This window comes from Pristiophorus japonicus, unplaced genomic scaffold (assembly GCF_044704955.1).
Source record: "Pristiophorus japonicus isolate sPriJap1 unplaced genomic scaffold, sPriJap1.hap1 HAP1_SCAFFOLD_575, whole genome shotgun sequence".
In the NCBI taxonomy this organism is placed as follows: Eukaryota; Metazoa; Chordata; class Chondrichthyes; family Pristiophoridae; genus Pristiophorus; species Pristiophorus japonicus.
The window spans coordinates 173,976-195,915 of NW_027254483.1; the positions used below are offsets into that span (position 1 = coordinate 173,976).

General features: G+C 53.4%; 1 protein-coding gene across 3 annotated transcripts in view; it reads left to right on the forward strand.

The window, feature by feature from the left end:
• LOC139254781 (E3 ubiquitin-protein ligase RNF212B-like) overlaps positions 1–21,940 on the forward strand; it is a 220,224-nt gene that overhangs the window by 166,444 nt on the left and 31,840 nt on the right. For all 3 annotated transcript variants that reach the window (XM_070873802.1, XM_070873803.1, XM_070873804.1), the window contains 3 exons: positions 6,797–6,854; positions 11,355–11,412; positions 17,825–17,864. In XM_070873802.1, the coding sequence (XP_070729903.1) occupies positions 6,797–6,854; positions 11,355–11,412; positions 17,825–17,864 (156 nt within the window). The remainder of the gene's footprint in view (positions 1–6,796; positions 6,855–11,354; positions 11,413–17,824; positions 17,865–21,940) is intronic.

Below are 21,940 nucleotides of genomic sequence, written 5' to 3' on the forward strand. Positions count from 1 at the left end.
AATGGGATGTTTAAGGGGGCTTCAGGCGATTATCCAATGGTATGTTGAAGGGGTATCGGGTGATTATCCAATGGGATGTTGAGGGGATTTCGCGCGATTATCCAATGGGATGTTAAAGGGGGTTTCGGCCGATTATCCAATGGGATGTTGAAGGGGTTTCGGGTGATTATCCAATGGGATGTTTAAGGGGGTTTCGGGCGATTATCCAATGGGATGTTTAAGGGGGTTTGGGCCGATTATCCAATGGGATGTTTGAGGGAGTTCGGGTGATTATCCAATGGGATGTTTGAGGGGGTTTCGGGTGATTATCCAATAGGATGTTTGAAGGGGGTTTCGGGTGATTATCCAATGGGATGTTTGAGGGAGTTTCGGGCGATTATCCAATGGGATGTTTAAGGGGGTTTCGGGCGATTATCCAATGGGATGTTTAAGGGGGTTTCGGGCGATTATCCAATGGGATGTTTAAGGGGGGTTCGGGCGATTATCCAATGGGATGTTTAAGGGGGTTTGGGCCGATTTCCAATGGGATGTTTGAGGGGGTTCGGGTGATTATCCAATGGGATGTTTGAGGGGGTTTGGGCCAATTATCCAATGGGATGTTTGAGGGGGTTCGGGTGATTATCCAATGGGATGTTTGAGGGGTATCGGGTGATTATCCAATGGGATGTTGAAGGGGTTTCGGGCGATTATCCAATGGGATGTTTAAGGGGTATCGGGTGATTATCCAATGAGATGTTTGAGGGGGTTTGGGCCGATTATCCAATGGGATGTTTGAGGGGGTTTGGGCCGATTATCCAATGGGATGTTTGAGGGGGTTCGGGTGATTATCCAATGGGATGTTGAAGGGGTTTCGGATGATTATCCAATGGGATGTTTGAGGGGGTTCGGGTGATTATCCAATGGGATGTTGAAGGGGTTTCCGGTGATTATCCAATGGGATGTTTGAGGGGTTTCGGATGATTATCCAATGGGATGTTGAAGGGGTTTCGGGTGATTATCCAATGGAATGTTTGAGCGGGTTTCGGGTGATTATCCAATGGGATGTTTAAGGGGTATCGGGTGATTATCCAATGGGATGTTGAGGGGGTTTCGGGCGATTATCCAATGGGATGTTGAGGGGGTTTCGGACGATTATCCAATGGGATGTTGAAAGGGTTTCGGCCGATTATCCAATGGGATGTTGAAGGGGTTTCGGGTGATTATCCAATGGGATGTTTAAGGGGTATCGGGTGATTATCCAATGGGATGCTTAAGGGGTATCGGGTGATTATCCAATGGGATGTTGAAAGGGTTTCGGACGATTATCCAATGGGATGTTGAAGGGGTATCGGGTGATTATCCAATGGGATGTTGAAGGGGTATCGGACGATTATCCAATGGGATGTTTGAAGGGGTTTCGGGTGATTATCCAATGGGATGTTGAAGGGGTTTCGGGTGATTATCCAATGGGATGTTGAGGGTGTTTCGGGTGATTATCCAATGGGATGTTGAAAGGGTTTCGGGTGATTATCCAATGGGATGTTGAAAGGGTTTCGGATGATTATCCAATGGGTTGTTTGAGGGGGTTTCGGGTGATTTTCAAATGGGATGTTTGAGGGGTTTTCGAACGATTATCCAATGGGATGTTGAAGGGGTATCGGGTGATTATCCAATGGGATGTTGAAAGGGTTTCGGGCGATTATCCAATGGGATGTTTGTGGGGGTTTCGGGTGATTATCCAATGGCATGTTTAAGGAGTTTCGGGTGATTATCCAATGGGATGTTTGAGGGGTTTTCGGACGATATCCAATGGGATGTTTGAAGGGGTTTCGGGCGATTATCCAATGGGATGTTTAAGAGGTTTCGGGCGATATCCAATGGGATGTTGAGGGGGTTTCGGGCGATATCCAATGGGATGTTAAGGGGGTTTCGGACGATTATCCAATGGGATGTTAAGGGGGTTTCGGACGATTATCCAATGGGATGCTGAGGGGGTTCGGGCGATATCCAATGGGATGTTGAGGGGGTTTCGGGCGATATCCAATGGGATGTTAAGGGGGTTTCGGACGATTATCCAATGGGCTGTTTGAGGGGGTTTCGGGTGATTATCCAATGGGATGTTGAAGGGGTTTCGGGTGATTATCCAATGGGATGTTTAAGGGGGCTTCAGGCGATTATCCAATGGTATGTTGAAGGGGTATCGGGTGATTATCCAATGGGATGTTGAGGGGATTTCGGGCGATTATCCAATGGGATGTTAAAGGGGGTTTCGGCCGATTATCCAATGGGATGTTGAAGGGGTTTCGGGTGATTATCCAATGGGATGTTTAAGGGGGTTTCGGGCGATTATCCAATGGGATGTTTAAGGGGGTTTGGGCCGATTATCCAATGGGATGTTTGAGGGGGTTCGGGTGATTATCCAATGGGATGTTTGAGGGGGTTTCGGGTGATTATCCAATAGGATGTTTGAAGGGGGTTTCGGGTGATTATCCAATGGGATGTTTGAGGGAGTTTCGGGCGATTATCCAATGGGATGTTTAAGGGGGTTTCGGGCGATTATCCAATGGGATGTTTAAGGGGGTTTCGGGCGATTATCCAATGGGATGTTTAAGGGGGGTTCGGGCGATTATCCAATGGGATGTTTAAGGGGGTTTGGGCCGATTTCCAATGGGATGTTTGAGGGGGTTCGGGTGATTATCCAATGGGATGTTTGAGGGGGTTTGGGCCAATTATCCAATGGGATGTTTGAGGGGGTTCGGGTGATTATCCAATGGGATGTTTGAGGGGTATCGGGTGATTATCCAATGGGATGTTGAAGGGGTTTCGGGCGATTATCCAATGGGATGTTTAAGGGGTATCGGGTGATTATCCAATGAGATGTTTGAGGGGGTTTGGGCCGATTATCCAATGGGATGTTTGAGGGGGTTCGGGTGATTATCCAATGGGATGTTGAAGGGGTTTCCGGTGATTATCCAATGGGATGTTTGAGGGGTTTCGGATGATTATCCAATGGGATGTTGAAGGGGTTTCGGGTGATTATCCAATGGAATGTTTGAGGGGGTTTCGGGTGATTATCCAATGGGATGTTTAAGGGGTATCGGGTGATTATCCAATGGGATGTTGAGGGGGTTTCGGGCGATTATCCAATGGGATGTTGAGGGGGTTTCGGACGATTATCCAATGGGATGTTGAAAGGGTTTCGGCCGATTATCCAATGGGATGTTGAAGGGGTTTCGGGTGATTATCCAATGGGATGTTGAAGGGGTATCGGGTGATTATCCAATGGGATGTTGAAAGGGTTTCGGGTGATTATCCAATGGGATGTTGAAAGGGTTTCGGATGATTATCCAATGGGTTGTTTGAGGGGGTTTCGGGTGATTTTCAAATGGGATGTTTGAGGGGTTTTCGGACGATTATCCAATGGGATGTTGAAGGGGTATCGGGTGATTATCCAATGGGATGTTGAAAGGGTTTCGGGCGATTATCCAATGGGATGTTTGTGGGGGTTTCGGGTGATTATCCAATGGCATGTTTAAGGAGTTTCGGGTGATTATCCAATGGGATGTTTGAGGGGTTTTCGGACGATATCCAATGGGATGTTTGAAGGGGTTTCGAGCGATTATCCAATGGGATGTTTAAGAGGTTTCGGGCGATATCCAATGGGATGTTGAGGGGGTTTTGGGCGATATCCAATGGGATGTTAAGGGGGTTTCGGACGATTATCCAATGGGATGTTAAGGGGGTTTCGGACGATTATCCAATGGGATGCTGAGGGGGTTCGGGCGATATCCAATGGGATGTTGAGGGGGTTTCGGGCGATATCCAATGGGATGTTAAGGGGGTTTCGGGCGATTATCCAATGGGATGTTTGAGGGGTTTCCGGCGATTATCCAATGGGATGTTTGAGGGGTTTCGGGTGATTATCCAATGGGATGTTGAGGGGGTTTCGGGTGATTATCCAATGGGATGTTGAAAGGGTTTCGGGTGATTATCCAATGGGATGTTGAAAGGGTTTCGGATGATTATCCAATGGGATGTTTAAGAGGTTTCGGGCGATATCCAATGGGATGTTGAGGGGGTTTCGGGCGATATCCAATGGGATGTTAAGGGGGTTTCGGACGATTATCCAATGGGATGTTAAGGGGGTTTCGGACGATTATCCAATGGGATGCTGAGGGGGTTCGGGCGATATCCAATGGGATGTTGAGGGGGTTTCGGGCGATATCCAATGGGATGTTAAGGGGGTTTCGGGCGATTATCCAATGGGATGTTTGAGGGGTTTCCGGCGATTATCCAATGGGATGTTTGAGGGGTTTCGGGTGATTATCCAATGGGATGTTGAGGGGGTTTCGGGTGATTATCCAATGGGATGTTGAAAGGGTTTCGGGTGATTATCCAATGGGATGTTGAAGGGGTATCGGACGATTATCCAATGGGATGTTGAGGGGGTTTCGGGTGATTATCCAATGGGATGTTGAAAGGGTTTCGGGTGATTATCCAATGGGATGTTGAAGGGGTATCGGGTGATTATCCAATGGGATGTTGAAGAGGTATCGGACGATTATCCAATGGGATGTTTGAAGGGGTTTCGGGTGATTATCCAATGGGATGTTGAAGGGGTTTCGGGTGATTATCCAATGGGATGTTGAGGGTGTTTCGGGTGATTATCCAATGGGATGTTGAAAGGGTTTTGGGTGATTATCCAATGGGATGTTGAAAGGGTTTCGGATGATTATCCAATGGGATGTTTGAGGGGGTTTCGGGTGATTATCCAATGGGATGTTTGAGGGGTTTTCGGACGATTATCCAATGGGATGTTGAAGGGGTATCGGGTGATTATCCAATGGGATGTTGAAAGGGTTTCGGGTGATTATCCAATGGGATGTGTGTGGGGGTTTCGGGTGATTATCCAATGGCATGTTTAAGGGGTTTCGGGTGATTATCCAATGGGATGTTTGAGGGGTTTTCGGACGATATCCAATGGGATGTTTGAAGGGGTTTCGGGCGATTATCCAATGGGATGTTTGAGGGGTTTTCGGACGATTATCCAATGGGATGTTGAAGGGGTATCGGGGATTATCCAATGGGAGGTTGAAGGGGTATCGGGTGATTATCCAATGGGATGTTTAAGGGGTATCGGGTGATTATCCAATGGGATGTTGAGGGGGTTTCGGCCGATTATCCAATGGGATTTTGAAGGGGTTTCGGGTGATTATCCAATGGGATGTTGAAAGGGTTTCGGGTGATTATCCAATGGGATGTTTGAGGGGCTTTCGGCCGATTATCCAATGGGATGTTGAAAGGGTTTCGGACTATTATCCAATTGGATGTTGAAAGGGTTTCGGACGATTATCCAATGGGATGTTTGAGGGATTTCGGGCGATTATCCAATGGGATATTTGAGGGGGTTTGGGCCGATTATCCAATGGGATGTTGAAAGGGTTTCGGACGATTATCCAATGGGATGTTGAGGGGGTTTCGGGTGATTCTCCAATGGGATGTTGAGGGGGTTTCGGGTGATTATCCAATGGGATGTTGAAAGGGTTTCGGCGATTATCCAATGGGATGTTGAGGGGGTATCGGGTGATTATCCAATGGGATGTTGAGGGGGTTTCGGGTGATTATCCAATGGGATGTTGAAGGGGTTTCGGGTGATTATCCAATGGGATGTTGAGAGGGTTTCGGGTGATTATCCAATGGGATGTTTAAGGGGTATCGGGGATTATCCAATGGGATGTTGAAGAGGTTTCGGCCGATTATCCAATGGGATGTTTAAGAGGTCTCGGGTGATTATCCAATGGGATGTTTAAGGGGTATCGGGTGATTATCCAATGGGATGTTGAGGGGGTTTCGGCCGATTATCCAATGGGATGTTGAAGGGGTTTCGGGTGATTATCCAATGGGATGTTGAAAGGGTTTCGGGTGATTATCCAATGGGATGTTTGAGGGTGTTTCGGCCGATTATCCAATGGGATGTTGAAAGGGTTTCGGACGATTATCCAATGGGATGTTGAAAGGGTTTCGGACGATTATCCAAAAGGATGTTTGAGGGGTTTCGGGCGATTATCCAATGGGATGTTTGAGGGGTTTCGGGTGATTATCCAATGGGATGTTTGAGGGGGTTTCGGCCAATTATCCAATGGGATGTTGAAGGGGTTTATGGTGATTATCCAATGGGATGTTTGAGGGGGTTTGGGCCGATTATCCAATGGGATGTTGAAGCGGTTTCGGGTGATTATCCAATGGGATGTTTGAGGGGGTTTGGGCCGATTATCCAATGGGATGTTGAAGGGGTTTATGGTGATTATCCAATGGGATGTTTGAGGGGGTTTGGGCCGATTATCCAATGGGATGTTGAAAGGGTTTCGGACGATTATCCAATGGGATGTTGAAGCGGTTTCGGGTGATTATCCAATGGGATGTTGAGGGGGTTTCGGGTGATTATCCAATGGGATGTTTGAAGGGGTTTCGGGTGATTATCCAATGGGATGTTGAAGGGGTTTCGGGTGATTATCCAATGGGATGTTGAAGGGGTTTCGGGTGATTATCCAATGGGATGTTGAAAGGGTTTCGGGTGATTATCCAATGGGATGTTGAAAGGGTTTCGGATGATTATCCAATGGGATGTTTGAGGGGGTTTCGGGTGATTATCCAATGGGATGTTTAAGGGGGTTTCGGGTGATTATCCAATGGGATGTTGAAGAGGTTTCGGGTGATTAGCCAATGGGATGTTGAAGGGGTTCGGACGTTTTAGGTGTTTCTGACAGGTCATGAGCTGATTGCTGTTTTCCTCCCTCCACTTTCCTTCAAACAACAGGCCTGAGTCAGTGGGACACATTACTGGGAGCAGTGTTTCACGATCAGGTGGTTTTCTGGTAAGGATCTTCATTCTACTGTCTCAGTATAGTGTGACTGCTGGCTCCTGGCTGGCCTCCCACATTCTATCCCACATAAACTAGAGGTGATCCAAAACTCGGCTGCCCGTGTCCTAACTCGCACCAAGTCCCGTTCACCCATCACCCCCTGTGCTCGCTGCCCCGTGTCTGAACTCGCACCAAGTCCCACTCACCCATCACCCCCTGTGCTCGCTGCCCCGTGTCCGAACTCACACCAAGTCCCACTCACCCATCACCCCCTGTGCTCGCTGCCCCGTGTCCTAACTCACACCGAGTCCCGCTCACCCATCACCCCCTGTGCTCACTGCCCTAAAATGGCTTCCGGTTAAGCAACGCCTCATTTTGAAAATTCCCATCCTTGTTTACAAATCCCTCCATGGCCCTCGCCCCTCCCTATCTCTGTAATCTCCTCTAGCCCCACAACCCCCCGAGATGTCTGGGCTCCTCTAATTCTGCCCTCCTGACCATCCCTGATTATAATCGCTCCACCATCGGTGGCCGTGCCTTCTGTTGCCTGGGCCCCAAGCTCTGGAACTCCCTCCCTAAACCTCTCCGCCTCTCTACCTCTCACTCCTCCTTTAAGATGCTCCTTAAAACCGACCTCTCTGACCAAGCTTTTGCTCACCTGCACTAATTTCCACTTATGCGGCTCGGTGTCAAATTTTTTATCTCATAATACTCCTGTGGAGCGCTTTGGGACGTTTCAACACATTAAAGGTACTATATAAATATATGTTGTTGCTCTCACCTCCGGTGTCTCCGTATAGTGTGACTGCTCTCACCTCAGTTCCATTAGATTGAAAGAGGAAGCTTATAATATTGCGAAGAATAGTAGTAGACCTGAGGATTGGGAGTTTCAGAAACCAGTGAAGGATGACCAAAACATTGACAAAAAAAGGAAAAAATAGACTGAGAGAAAACTGGCAAGAAATATAAAAAACGATTGTAAGAGCACAGAGTAGCAAAAGTAAATGTTGGTCCCTTCGAAGCTGAGGCAGGAGAAATTATTACGGGGAATAAGGAAATGGCAGAAATTTGAAAGTCAGCCCATGTTGTTCAGACAGAGGCTGTTTAATCGAGGCTCCGGGGCGGGAGTGGATTTGAACGACCTGGAATAATTCTTCCCCCGCCCTTCTCTCTCTTGAAGTATGTTATCTCCTCACAGGGGTACAATTCATAGGCGGCCCCTTGAACCAGGATGACTTGCTTCCACATGAGTTCACAGATGTTTCAATGAAGGATATTCCAGTCCAGAACTCCAGTTAAAAGGGTGGACGATGCCTGTGGGTGGATTTGTTTAACATGGGGTGACCGTTGCACACCAGCCACCACACGGGGCTCGACAGAGCTAGGCCTTTATCCAGTGGCAAGGGTTAACCAGGACAACTGGAGACCTGCTCTGCTGCACGGACCAAGTGTGCGCCCACATATCGCAGTGTGGGCTGGGCCCGTGCTGTCCCTGGGCCCTCGGCTCTTCTGGGCCCCCGAACCCGCATTTGCCGCACCCCCGCCACGAACTCTCGCGCTCCTCCGCCACAAATATTCGCCGCACCTCCGCCACAATCTCTCACCGCTCCTCCGTCACAAAACACTCGCCGAACCTCCGCCACAATTTCCCTCCGCACCAAACATTCACTGAACCTCTGCCACGATCACCCACCAAATCTCAGCCACGGTCCCGCAACCCTCTGCCGCTTCGATCATTCACTGCACCTCCGCCACGACCTTCCCGTTCCTCTGCTTTACCAGGGCCCCGGCGATGCTCCTGCCCATGCTCCAAACAGTGACCTGGGTCCTGAGGATGTCACCAATTTGTGTTGTGGTGGCGTGGGCAATGTTTTGGGAATGTTTTTGTGTGGGGTTTTTTTCTCCCCAGGCGTCTCTCAGAGCGTTCCCGGGTCGGCTCTTTAGCTCGGGATTTTCCCATGCTAGTGCCCAAGAGAGGTGTACAATTACGTTGGCACTGGCCACCCTCCCATACCTTGCCTCGGTGTCCTTCTGTCCGTGTGTGAGCTGAGACACTGGGGCGGTTTTCGGCACATCTGCGTTCTGTTTTTCGCCACAAAGCGGCGGCAATGGCCACATTGGGGTCTTCCGGGCGGGCAGTTGGTCAGCCTCCAGCGCACCACGGGGGTTTTCGGGGCCCGCTTTGCAACAGCGCGGAACAGCACCACCCAGAAGAGCTGCGCCGGTGTGCAACGTCCTGGTTGCAACACCGGTGCGAGTTTTGACCCGTGTACTCTGCAGTGACCACCTGGGAAATCAGGCAGTCCAACGATACCGACTGCAGAGAGGTAGGTAATGGACTCCTAAGGTCAGTGTGATTGTTTTCTCTATTATTTTTTTTGTGGTTTATGTTGTGGTGGCATGGGCAATGTTTTGAGAATGTTTTTGTGTGGGGTTATTTCGGATTTTTTTTTCTCCCCAGGCGTCTCTCGGAGCGCTCCCGGCCCGGCTGTTTAGCTCGGGAGTTTCCCATCCTAACGGCCCGAGAGGGGTGTACAACGCCTCCCTTAGCGCTGCGCCCCCTGACTCAGGGCCCAGCTGCCCGATGTTACTCACTGAGGCACAAACTGCTCCCGGGCGCAAACTTTACCGCCCCGCCACCATTGCCGCCCTGAAATCATCAAAGCCCAAAATCCAGCCCAGTGAGTGTGAGCAGGGTTTTACAGCCAAGTCTGTTGTCCCTTCTTACACACACACACACACTCACTTTCCAGTAAGAGTCACTCATCATAGGCGGTGCCTCAGAATCGAGGAAGACTTGCTTCCACTCCTGAAGTGAGTTCTTTGATAGCTGAACAGTCCAATATGAGAGCCACAGACCCTGTCACAGGTGGGACAGACATTCGTCGAAGGAAGAGGTGGGTGGAACTGGTTTTGCTGCACGCTCCTTCCGCTGCCTGCGCTTGACCTCTTCACGCTCGCGGCGTTCAGATTCGAAGAGCTCAACGCCCTCCGGATGCACTTTCTCCACCTAGGGCGGTCTTCGGCCAGGAAGTCCCAGGTGTCAGTGGGGATGTTGCACTTTATCAGGGAGGCTTTGAGGGCTTCCCTGTAACGTTTCTGCTGCCCACCTTTGGCTCGTTTGCCATAAAGGAGCTCCGCAAAGAGCAATTGCTCTGGGAGTCTCGTATCTGCCATGCGGACTATGTGGCCTGCGCAGCGAAGCTGGTCGAGTGTGGTCAGTGCTTCGATGCTGGGGATGTTGGGCCTGGTCGAGGACACTGATGTTGGTGCGTCTATCCTCCCAGGGGATTTGCAGGATCTTGCAGAGACATCGTTGGTGATATGTCTCCAGTGATTTGAGGTGCCTTCTGTACATGGTCTATGCCTCAGACCCATACAGGAGGGCGGGTATTACTACAGCCCTGTAGACCATGAGCTTGGTGGTAGATTTGAGGGCCTGGTCTTCAAACACTCTTTTTCTCAGGCGGCCGAAGGCTGCACTGCCGCACTGGAGGCATCAATGTCTGCTTTTGTTGATAAGAGGCTCCCGAGATATGGGAAATGGTCCACGTTGTCGAGGGCCGCGCCGTGAATCTTGATGACTGGGCGCAGTGCTGTGCGGTGAGGACAGGCTGGTGATCAGGAGCAGCAATTCTGGCTGGTGCTCTTCCCAAGGGCCATGGGGAGCACTAAAGCCCCTACCCGGCCCCCTTCACCAGCTGCCATCAGCTAACACATCACTGACCATAGGTGGAACCTGGGCTCTTCCACCGCTCTGGGGGCCTAGTACCAATTGAAGCCCCCTTACTGCCTCTCAGTGGCTATGCGGCCTTCCCCTGATAAAGAAAAGAAAGACTTGCATTTATATAGCGCCTTTCACGACCACCGGACGTCTCAAGGCGCTTTGCAGCCAATGAAGTACTTTTGGGAAGTAGTCACTGTTGTAATGTGGGAAACGTAGCGGCCAATGAGCGCACAGCAAGCTCCCACAAACAGCAGTGTGATAATGACCAGATAATCTGTTTTTTTGATTGAGGGATAAATATTGGCCCCAGGACATAACTCCCCTGCTCTTCTTCGAAATAGTGGCCGTGGGATCTTTTACGTCCACCTGAGAGACCAGACGGGGCCTCGGTTTAACGTCTCATCCGAAAGCCATCACTCCCTCAGCACTGCACTGGGGGTGTCAACCTAGATTTATGTGCTCGAGTCCCTGGAGTGGGACTTAAACCCACAACCTTCTGACTCAGAGGCGAGAGTGCTGCTCACTGAGCCACGGCTGACACCCTGATGGCCTCAGTGCACATTTCCTGGGGCTCACACATACAGACGAGCACTCGGGCGATGTCCTTGGGTGGGGAAACCAGTGTCCATGGAATCCCAAATGTCGGGCCAGATCAGCCGAGTCCGGACAGGGTGCGATTCTTTTTCAATAAAGTTATTAAACACAAGAAGTCGATGAAGTGCTGCTCGGAGGAGTGGCTGAATAGCACATCCATGCCTGTACTGTGACTGCTCTCTCGTTCACAGACACCCAGAGGGAGCTCCGTAACCTCGGGTAGGAGCACGCCAAGAGACGCCACCATGGGTGAGTGCTGGGAGGTCAGTCCCCGGGGGTAGGGGGCACGGCGACAGACTGCAGCTCATCCTCCGGGGGGATGGAGGTGAATCTTTGGAATTCTCTACCCGAGAGGGCTGGGGAGGCTCAGTCGTGAGTATATTCAAGACAGAGATCGATAGTGTTATGTATGCATGCTTGTATTGTTGTATGGTGTCTGTAACACTGACTGTACCGTCACCCTGTAAACACCTTACCTGTACACCAGAGGGCGCTGCTGCTGGAGACCTAAGGGTTACCTGCACACTGCAGCTAACCCAGTATAAAAGGAAGCTCACAGCTTGGTGCTCACTCGAGGAGCTGCAAATAAAGGACTACACTCTACACAGTTTAAGTACCATACCCTGCCTCGTGGAATCATTACCAAAGGTGCCAACATAACCTACAGGTAGATTTTTGGATATTAAGGGAATTAAGGAATATGGAGGTAGTGCAGGAAAGTGGGGTTGAGGTAGAAGATCAGCCGTGATCTCACTGAATGGTGGAGCGGGCTCGAGGGGCCGAATGGCCGACTCCTGCTCCTAATTCTTATGTTCTTTATACCGAGCGGGGTGGAGGTGAATTGTGATTCACCTGAGTAACTACACGGTGCAGTGGTTCGGGTTTTAGCTCAGCTCAGCCTCCCCCCCCACTCTCTGAGGACCATCTCTCCCCCCTCCCCCCCCCCCCATCTGTGGTCTTCAGTGCCTCCCCCTCCCCCTCTCTCTCTGTCACCCTCTCTCCCCCTCCCCCTCCCCCTGATCACCCTCTCCCCTTCCCCCCTCCTCTGATCACCCTCTCTCCCCCTCCCCCTCTCTCTGATCACCGTCTCTCCCCCACCCCCTCTCTCTGATCCCCTCTCTCCCCCTCCCCCTCTCTCTGTTCACCCTCTCCCCCCCTCCCCCTCTCTCTGATCACCCTCTCTCCCCTCCCCTCCCCCTGATCACCCTCTCTCCCCTTCCCCCCCTCTCTCTGTTCACCCTCTCTCCCCTTCCCCCCTCTCTCCTGATCACCCTCTCTCCCCCTCCCCCTCCCCCTGATCACCCTCTCTCTCCCTCTCCCTCTCTCTGTTCACCCTCTCTCCCCTTCCCCCCTCTCTCTGATCACCCTCTCTCCCCCTCCCCCTCCCCCTGATCACCCTCTCTCCCTTCCCCCCTCTCTCTGATCACCCTCTCTCCCCTTCCCCCCTCTCTCTGCTCACCCTCTCTCCCCCTTCCCCCCTCTCTCTGATCACCCTCTCTCCCCCTCCCCCTCTCTCTGATCACCTTCTCTCCTCCTCCCCCTCTCTCTAATCACCCTCTCTCCCCTCCCCTCTCTCTGATCACCCTCTCTCCCCCTCCCCTCTCTCTGATCACCCTCTCTCCCCCTCCCCCTCTCTCTGATCACCCTCTCCCCCCCTCCCCCTCTCTCTGATCACCCTCTCTCCCCCTCCCACTCTCTCTGATCACCCTCTCTCCCTCCCCCTCTCTCTGATCCCCTCTCTCCCCCTCCCCCTCTCTCTTCACCCTCTCTCCCCTCCCCTCTCTCTGATCACCCTCTCTCCCCCTCCCACTCTCTCTGATCACCCTCTCTCCCCTCCCCTCTCTCTGATCACCCTCACTCCCCCTCCCCCTCTCTCTGATCACCCTCTTCCCCTTCCCCTCTCTGATCACTCTCTCTCCCCCTCCCACTCTCTCTGATCACCCTCTCTCCCCCTCCCCCTCTCTCTGATCACCCTCACTCCCCCTCCCCCTCTCTCTGATCACCCTCTCTCCCTCCCCCTCTCTCTGATCACCCTCTCTCCCCCTCCCCCTCTTCTCTGATCACCCTCTCTCCCCTTCCCCTCTCTCTGATCACCCTCTCTCCCTTCCCTCTCTCTGATCACTCTCTCTCCCCTTCCCCTCTCTCTGATCACTCTCTCTCCCCCTCCCTCTCTCTCTGATCACCCTGATCACCCTCTCTCCCCCTCTCCCCTCTCTCTGATCACCTTCTCTCTCCTCCCCCTCTCTCTAATCACCCTCTCGCCCCCTCCCCTCTCTCTGATCACCCTCTCTCCCCCTCCCCCTCTCTCTGATCACCCTCTCTCCCACTCCCCCCTCTCTCTGATCACCCTCTCTCCCCCTCCCCCTCTCTCTGATCACCCTCTCTCCCCTCCCCCTCTCTTGAACACCCTCTCTCCCCCCTCCCCCTCTCTCTGATCACCTTCTCTCCTCCTCCCCCTCTCTCTAATCACTGTTTCTCCTCCCCCTCTCTGATCACCCTCTCTCCCCTCCCCCTCTCTCTGATCACCCTCTCTCCCCCTCCCCCTCTCTCTGATCACCCTCTCCCCCCCTCCCCCCTCTCTCTGATCACCCTCTCTCCTCCTCCCTTCTCCTCCGATCACCGTCTCTCCCCCTCCCCCTCTCTCTGATCACCTCTCTCCCCCTCCCCCTCTCTCTGATCACCCTCTCTCCCCCTCCCCCTCTCTCTGATCACCCTCTCTCCCCCTCCCACTCTCTTCTGATCACCCTCTCTCCCCTCCCCCTCTCTCTGATCACCCTCTCTCCCCCTCCCCCTCTCTGATCACCCTCTCTCCCTTCCCCCTCTCTCTGATCACCCTCTCTCCCCCTCCCCCTCTCTCTGATCACCCTCTCTCCCCTTCCCCCTCTCTCTGATCACCCTCTCTCCCCCTCCCCCTCTCTCTGATCACCCTCTCTCCCCCTCCCCCTCTCTCTGATCACCCTCTCCCCCCCTCCCCCTCTCTCTGATCACCTCTCTCCTCCTCCCCTTCTCTCCGATCACCGTCTCTCCCCTCCCCCTCTCTCTGATCACCCTCTCTCCCCCTCCCCCTCTCTCTGATCACCCTCTCTCCCCTCCCACTCTCTCCGATCACGGTCTCTCCCCCTCCCCCTCTCTCTGATCACCCTCTCTCCCCCTCCCCCTCTCTCTGATCACCCTCTCTCCCCCTCCCCCTCTCTCTGATCACCCTCTCTCCCCCTCCCCCTCTCTCTGATCACCCTCTCTCCCCCTCCCCCTCTCTCTGATCACCCTCTCTCCCCTCCCCCTCTCTCCCCCTCCCCCTCTCTCTGATCACCCTCTCTTCCCCCTCCCCCTCTCTCTGATCACCCTCTCTCCCCCTCCCCCTCTCTCTGATCACCCTCTCTCCCTCCCCCTCTCTTCCTCCTCCCCCTCTTTTTTAATCACCGTTTCTCCTCCCCCCCTCTCTGATCACCCTCTCTCCCCTCCCCCTCTCTCTGATCACCCTCTCGCCCCCTCCCCCTCTCTCCGATCACCCTCTCTCCCCTCCCCCTCTCTCTGATCACCCTCTCTCTGATCACCCTCTCTCCCCCTTTCCCTCTCTCTGATCACCCTCTCTCCCCTCCCCTCTCTCTGATCACCCTCTCTCCCCTCCCCCTCTCTCTGATCAGCTTCTCTCCTCCTCCCCTCTCTCTAATCACTGTTTCTCCTCCCCCCCTCTCTGATCACCCTCTCTCCCCTCCCCCTCTCTCTGATCACCCTCTCTCCCCCTCCCCCTCTCTCTGATCACGCTCTCTCCCCTCCCCCTCTCTCTGATCACCCTCTCTCCCTTCCCCTCTCTCTGAACACCTTCTCTCCCCTCCCCCTCTCTCTGATCACCCTCTCCCCCTCTCTCTCTCTGATCACCCTCTCTCCCCCTCCCCCTCTCTCTGATCACCCTCTCTCCCCCTCCCCTCTCTCTGATCACCCTCTCTCCCCCTCCCCCTCTCTCTGAACACCTTCTCTCCCCCTCCCCCTCTCTCTGATCACCCTCTCTCCCCCTCCCCCTCTCTCTGATCACCCTCTCTCCCCCTCCCCCTCGCTCTGATCACCGTCTCTACCCCTCCCCTCTCTCTGATCACTGTCTCTCCCCCTCCCCTCTCTCTGATCACTGTCTCTCCCCCTCCCCCCTCTCTGCTCACCCTCTCTCCCCCTCCCCCTCTCTCTGATCACCTGTCTCCCCCTCCCCCTCTCTCTGATCACCGTCTCTCCCCCTCCCCCTCTCTCTGATCACCCTCTCTCCCCTCCCCCTCTCTCTGATCACCCTCTCTCCCCCTCCCCCTCGCTCTGATCACCGTCTCTACCCCTCCCCTCTCTCTGATCACTGTCTCTCCCCCTCCCCCTCTCTCTGATCACCCTCTCTCCCCTCCCCCTCTCTCTGATCACCTTCTCTCCTCTCCCCCTCTCTCTGATCACCCTCTCTCCCCCTCCCCCTCGCTCTGATCACCGTCTCTACCCCTCCCCTCTCTCTGATCACTGTCTCTCCCCCTCCCCCTCTCTCTGATCACCCTCTCTCCCCTCCCCCTCTCTCTCTGATCACTGTCTCTCCTCCTCCCCCCCACTCTGATCCCCTCTCTCCCCTCCCCTCCTCTCTCTCTGATCACCTTCTCTCCTCCTCCCCCCTTCTCTGATCACCCTCTCTCCCCTCCCCTCTCTCTGATCACCCTCTCTCCCCCTCCCCTCTCTCTGATCACCTTCTCTCCCTCCCCCTCTCTCTGATCACCCTCTCTCCCCCCCTCCCCCTCTCTCTCTGATCACCTTCTCTCCCCTCCCCCTCTCTCCCCTCCCCCTCTCTCTGATCACTGTCTCTCCTCCTCCCCCCCTCCTCTGATCACCCTCTCCCCGCTCCCCCTCTCTCTGATCACCCTCTCTCCCCCTCCCCCTCTCTCTGATCACCCTCTCTCCCCACCCTCTCTCCTCCTCCCCCTCTCTCTCTGATCACCTTCTCTCCTCCTCCCCCTCTCTCTGATCACTGTTTCTCCTCCCCACCCCCTCTCTCTGATCACCGTCTCTCCCCCTCCCCCTCTCTCTGATCACCCTCTCTCACCCTCCCCCTCTCTCTGATCACCTCTCTCCTCCTCCCCTCTCTCTCTGATTACCTTCTCTCCTCCTCCCCCTCTCTCTGATCACTGTTTCTCCTCCCCCCTCTCTCTGTTCACCCTCTCTCCCCCTACCCCCTCTCTCTGATCACCCTCTCTCCCCCTCCCCTCTCTCTCTGATCACCCTCTCTCCCCCTCTCCTCTCTCTGATCACCGTCTCTCCCCCTCCCCCTCTCTCTGATCCACCCTCTCTCCCCCTCCCCCTCTCTCTGATCACCCTCTCTCCCCCTCCCCTCTCTGATCACCCTCTCTCCCCCTCCCCTCTCTCTGATCATCCTCTCTCCCCCTCCCCCCTCTCTCTGATCACCGTCTCTCCCCCCTCCCCCTCTCTCTGATCACCCTCTCTCCCCCTCCCCCTCTCTCTGATCACCCTCTCTCCCCCTCCCCCTCTCTGATCACCCTCTCTCCCCCTCCCCTCTCTCTGATCATCCTCTCTCCCCCTCCCCCTCTCTCTGATCATCCTCTCTCCCCTCCCCCCTCTCTCTGATCACCGTCTCTCCCCCTCTCCCTCTCTCTGATCACCCTCTCTCCCCCTCCCCCTCTCTCTGATCACCCTCTCTCCCCCTCTCCCTCTCTCTGATCACCCTCTCTCCCCCTCCCCCTCTCTCTCATCACCGTCTGTCCTCCCCTTCCTCCTCTGTCTGAGGACCATGTCATCAGTACGCCCAAGTGCCACATTCACAGGGTGCTCCCCCAGCATCGTAACCAACTGACGTTCTCCACACTCAGGCCCGAATAGCGTCAGCAGGGTAACTGGTTCTCAGGGGCCATCACACCGAGTCCACTCTGTCTTTCACTCGTTGTCTAACATGTGTGCACACGCTTTCTAGCAGTGGGCCACTGAATTGTGATCGGGAATCACTTGATCAGCTTTGCTGGGCAGGCCACATTGTTCGCAAGCCAGACACGAGACTTCCAAAGCAAGCGCTCTACTTGGATCTCCTACACGCCAAATGAGCCAACGGTGGGCAGAGGAAACGTTACAAGGACACCCTCAAACCCTCCTTGATAAAGTGCAACATCCCCACCAACACCTGGGAATCCCTGACCAAAGACCAGACCGCCCTAAGAGGTGGAAGTGCATCCGGGAGGGCGCTGAGCACCTCGAGTCTCGTCGCCGAGAGCGTGCAGAAAGCAAGCGCAGGCAGCGGAAGGAGCGTGCGGCAAACCAGTCCCACCCTCCCCTTCCCTCAACCACTGTCTGTCCCACCTGTGACAGGGACTGTGGTTCTCATATTGGACTGTTCAGTCACCTAAGACCTCATGTTAAGAGTGGAAGCAAGTCTTCCTCGATTCTGAGGGACTGCCTATGATGATGATGAGTGATCGGGAGTGGGAACTGCTGCTGGTTTTTCCCTTTCTAACTATTTGGGCACTGAGACCAATTTTATCCCCCAGCTGGGATCAGTTCTCAGTACTAACTGGGCCCTTTATGCTGTGTTTGGGGCTCAGTACCAGACTGGGTGTGGTGGGGACGTGGAATACACATGGAGCTGTGGTGGTGTCTGTATTTATATTTGTGACAGTTAATTTGTCTGTTTGATTTCTAGGCTCACCTTCTGCAGGGTCTGGAGACAGCTTCTCATACAGGTAAGGACCGCAGACTCAGATCTTTCTCTCTGTCGCTCTCTCTGTCTGTCTGGCTCTCTTTGTCTGTCTGTCCTCTTATTTCTCATCTACATGTTACCCCTTGGCGACATCATCTGAAAACACGCCGTCAGTTTCCACATGTACGCTGAGACACCCAGCTCTACCTCACTCCCCCCCCCACTTCTCTCGACCCCTCCACGGTCTCTAAATTGTCAGACTTCTTGTCCGACATCCAGCTCTGGATGAGCAGAAATTTCCTCCAATTGAATATTGGGAAGACCGAAGCCATTGTTTTCAGTCCCCGCCACAAATTCCGTTCCCTAACCACTGACTCCATCCCTCGCCACAACTCCTGTCTGAGGCTGAACCAGACTGTTCGCAACCTTGGCATCATATTTGATCTTGAAATGAGCTTTTGACCACATAGCCGCAGTATAACTAAAACCGCCTATTTCCACCTCCGTAACATCGCCCGTCTCCGCCCCCTGCCTCAGCTCATCCGCTGCTGAAGCCCTCATCCATGTCTTTGTTACCGCTAGACTTAACTATTCCAACGCACTCCTGGCTGGCCTCCCACATTCTACCCTAGGGAAACTAGAGGTGATCCAAAACTCGGCTGCCCATGTCCTAACTCGCACCAAGTCCCGCTCACCCATCAGCCCCTGTGCTCGCTGACCTACATTGACTTCCGGTTAAGCAACGTCGCGATTTCAAAATTCTCATCCTTGTTTAAAAATCCCTCCATGGCCCTCACCCCTCCCTATCTCTGTAATCTCCTCCAGCCCCACAACCCCCCGAGATGTCTGCGCTCCTCTAATTCTGCCCTCCTGAGCATCCCTGATTATAATCGCTCCACCATCGGTGGCCGTGCCTTCTGTTGCCTGGGCCCCAAGCTCTGGAACTCCCTCCCTAAACCTCTCCACCTCTCTACCTCTCTTTCATCCTTAAAACATACCTCCTTGATGTGCTAATTACTCCTTATGTGGCTCGGTGTCAAATCTTTATCTCATAATACTCCTGTCACGCGCCATGAAACGTTTCACTGCATTAAAAGTACCATATAAACACAAGTTGTGTTGTTGTTGTTGGTGTTGGTTTGCGGGTGGACACCGGGGAGAACTCGCCCGCTCTTCTCCCAACAGTGACCGCGGGATTGTCAGCGTCCCCTCGAGAGTGCAGATGGGGCCCTCAGCTTAACCCCCTGGGACTTGAGGTCCAATCCGGCACTAAACAGCAGGGGGATGAAGGACTCCCCTCTCCGAAGGGGGACTGGGGTGGGGGGGAGTAGCTCAGACACTGACCTTTAACTCTCTGGGGACCAGCCCCAGTGAGAGGGAGAGAAGGTGCGGCTGGGAAACTGCTTTCAAGGTCTGTGATGGAAAAATATGATGATGTTTGTTATGTATGTGAACCTCACCTATGTGTAAGACTTGCCACTAGGGGGCACACCTGTGGGAGACCTATGGATCACCTGTGTACCCTGGAGCAAGCAGGTATAAAGGGCAGTCCACCATGCTGCTGCCTCACTTTGGAGTTATATTAAAGAGACCAAGGTCACAATGGTTTGAGCTTACAACACAGTCTCGTGGAGTTATTCTGAACATAACAACTGGCGACGAGTTACAGATCACGAACTTTCACGCGGAAATTGGTGCTGTTGGTATTCTTGAGAGATTTGTTAAGGGTGATGATTGGGAAGCCTTCGTTGAGCGTCTTGACCAGTACTTCGTGGCAAACAAGCTGGACACGGCTGAGACGGCGATCAAGTGCAGGGCGATTCTCCTCACCGTATGTGGGTCTTCGATATATGGCCTCCGCAAAAATCTGCTGGCACCAGACAAACCAACAGACAAGACTTAAACAGAGCAGTGTGCGCTGGCCTGGGAACACCTCCAGCCGAAGGAGAACATCTTAATGGCCAGGTATCGCTTTTACACGCACCATCGCGCCGAGGGCCAGAACGTGGCAAGCTTTGTAGCCGACCTAAGACGCCTCGCGGGACAGTGCGAATTTGCAGGATCTTTAGGGGAAATGTATTGTGTTCCTAACACAGATGAGACTACACACAGGGAGGTTAAAGTAACAGTGACCTCAGTCTTTAACAAGACACTCCAGAGTGAGGAACAGGCCTGAGGGGCCGGCTTATATACAGTGCTCCCAAGGGATGCTGGGATCTCTTGGGACTTCAGGGAATGAGCTCCCTGGTGGCGGAACATGGGAGTGCATGCTTTACAGATACACAACATCGCTCCCCCCGCAAAGTCAAAGTGAAAACTATTTACAAGGTGAGGCGGTCGGGAGCCTTTCTTTCCCTGGTGGACCGCCTCGGTACAAATGTCTGTTCTGGTGTGTTGGCTGTGCCCTCGCTGGGCTGGCGTGTTGTTGGCCCTGCAGGGCTGCTAGGTGAGCCTGGCCTTGCTGGGCTGTTGGGCATGGTGGGTTTGATTTCCTGGTCCGGGGTGGTGTCGTTGATCCTTTGGGTGTGTGTTGTGGGCTTGAAAAAGGTCGTGTCTGCTATGGGTTGTTCGCGGCAGTCTGTGAACTGCAGCCTCGTTTGGTCCAGGCAAATTCTGCAAATTTGTCCATTGTCTAGTTTGACTACAAACACCCTACTCCCTTCTTTAGCTATCACTGTGCCCGCGATCCACTTGGGACCATGTCCATAGTTAAGCACATACACAGGGTCATTCAGATCAATTTCCCGTGACACATTGGCGCGACCATCGTTTAAGTTGCTGCCGCCTGCTCTCTACCTGATCATGCAGGTTGGGGTGGATCAGCGAGAGTCTGGTTTTAAGTGTCCTTTTCATGAGTAGCTCAGCCGGGGGCACCCCTGTAAGCAAGTGGGGTCTCGTGCGGTAGCTGAGCAGTACTCGGGACAGGCGGGTTTGGAGTGAGCCTTCTGTGACTCGTTTAAGGCTCTGTTTGATGGTTTGTACTGTTCGCTCTGCCTGCCCATTGGAGGCTGGTTTAAACTGGGCCGAGGTGACATGTTTGATCCCATTGCGAGTCATGAATTCTTTAAATTCGTCACTGGTGAAACATGGCCCGTTGTCACTGACCAGTATGTCAGGCAGGCCATGGGTGGCAAACATGGCTCTCAGGCTTTCAATGGTGGCGATGGCGGTGCTTCCCAATATTATTTCACATTCAATCTATTTTGAAAAAGCATCCACCACCACCAGGAACATTTTACCGAGAAACGGGCCCACATAGTCGACATGGATCCTCGACCATGGTCTGGAGGGCCAGGACCACAAACTTCGTTGTGCCTCTCTGGGCGCGTTGCTCAACTGAGCACATATGCTGCATTGCCGTACACAGGACTCTAAGTCAGAGTCGATACCGGGCCACCACACGTGGGATCTGGCTATCGCTTTCATCATTACTATACCCAGGTGTGTGCTGTGGAGATCCAAGATGAATGTCTCCTTGCCCTTTTTTGGTAGCACTACGCGGTTACCCACAACACGCAGTCTGCCTGAATGGACAGCTCGTCCTTTCACTGCTGGAACGGCTTGATTGGCTCTTGTATTTCAACGGGGATGCTGACTCAGCTCCCATGCAGTACACAGTTTTTTACTAGGGACAGCAGAGGATCTTGGCTGGTCCAAGTCCTAATCTGGCGGGCCGTGACAGGTGATTTATCATTTCCAAACGCTTCCATGACCATCAACAAGTCTGCGGGCTGCGCCACCATCAACAAGTTTGAAGGCTGTGCCATTTCCACCCCCGTGGTGGGTAATGGTAGCCGACTGAGAGCATCTGCACAGTTCTCGGTGCCTGGTCTGTGGCGGATGGCATAGTTATACGCGAGTGCCCACCTTTGTATGCGGGCTGAGGCATTAGTATTTATCCCCTTGTTTTCAGCGAACAGGGATGTGAGGGGCTTGTGATCGGTTTCCAGCTCAAATTTGAGGCCAAACAGGTACTGATGCTTTTCTTTACCCCGAACACACACGCTAATGCCTCTGTCTCAATCATGCTGTAGGCCCTCTCGGCCTTAGACAAGCTCCTGGAACCATAGGCGACAGGTTGCAACTTCCCCGCAACGTTAGCTTGTTGTAATACACACC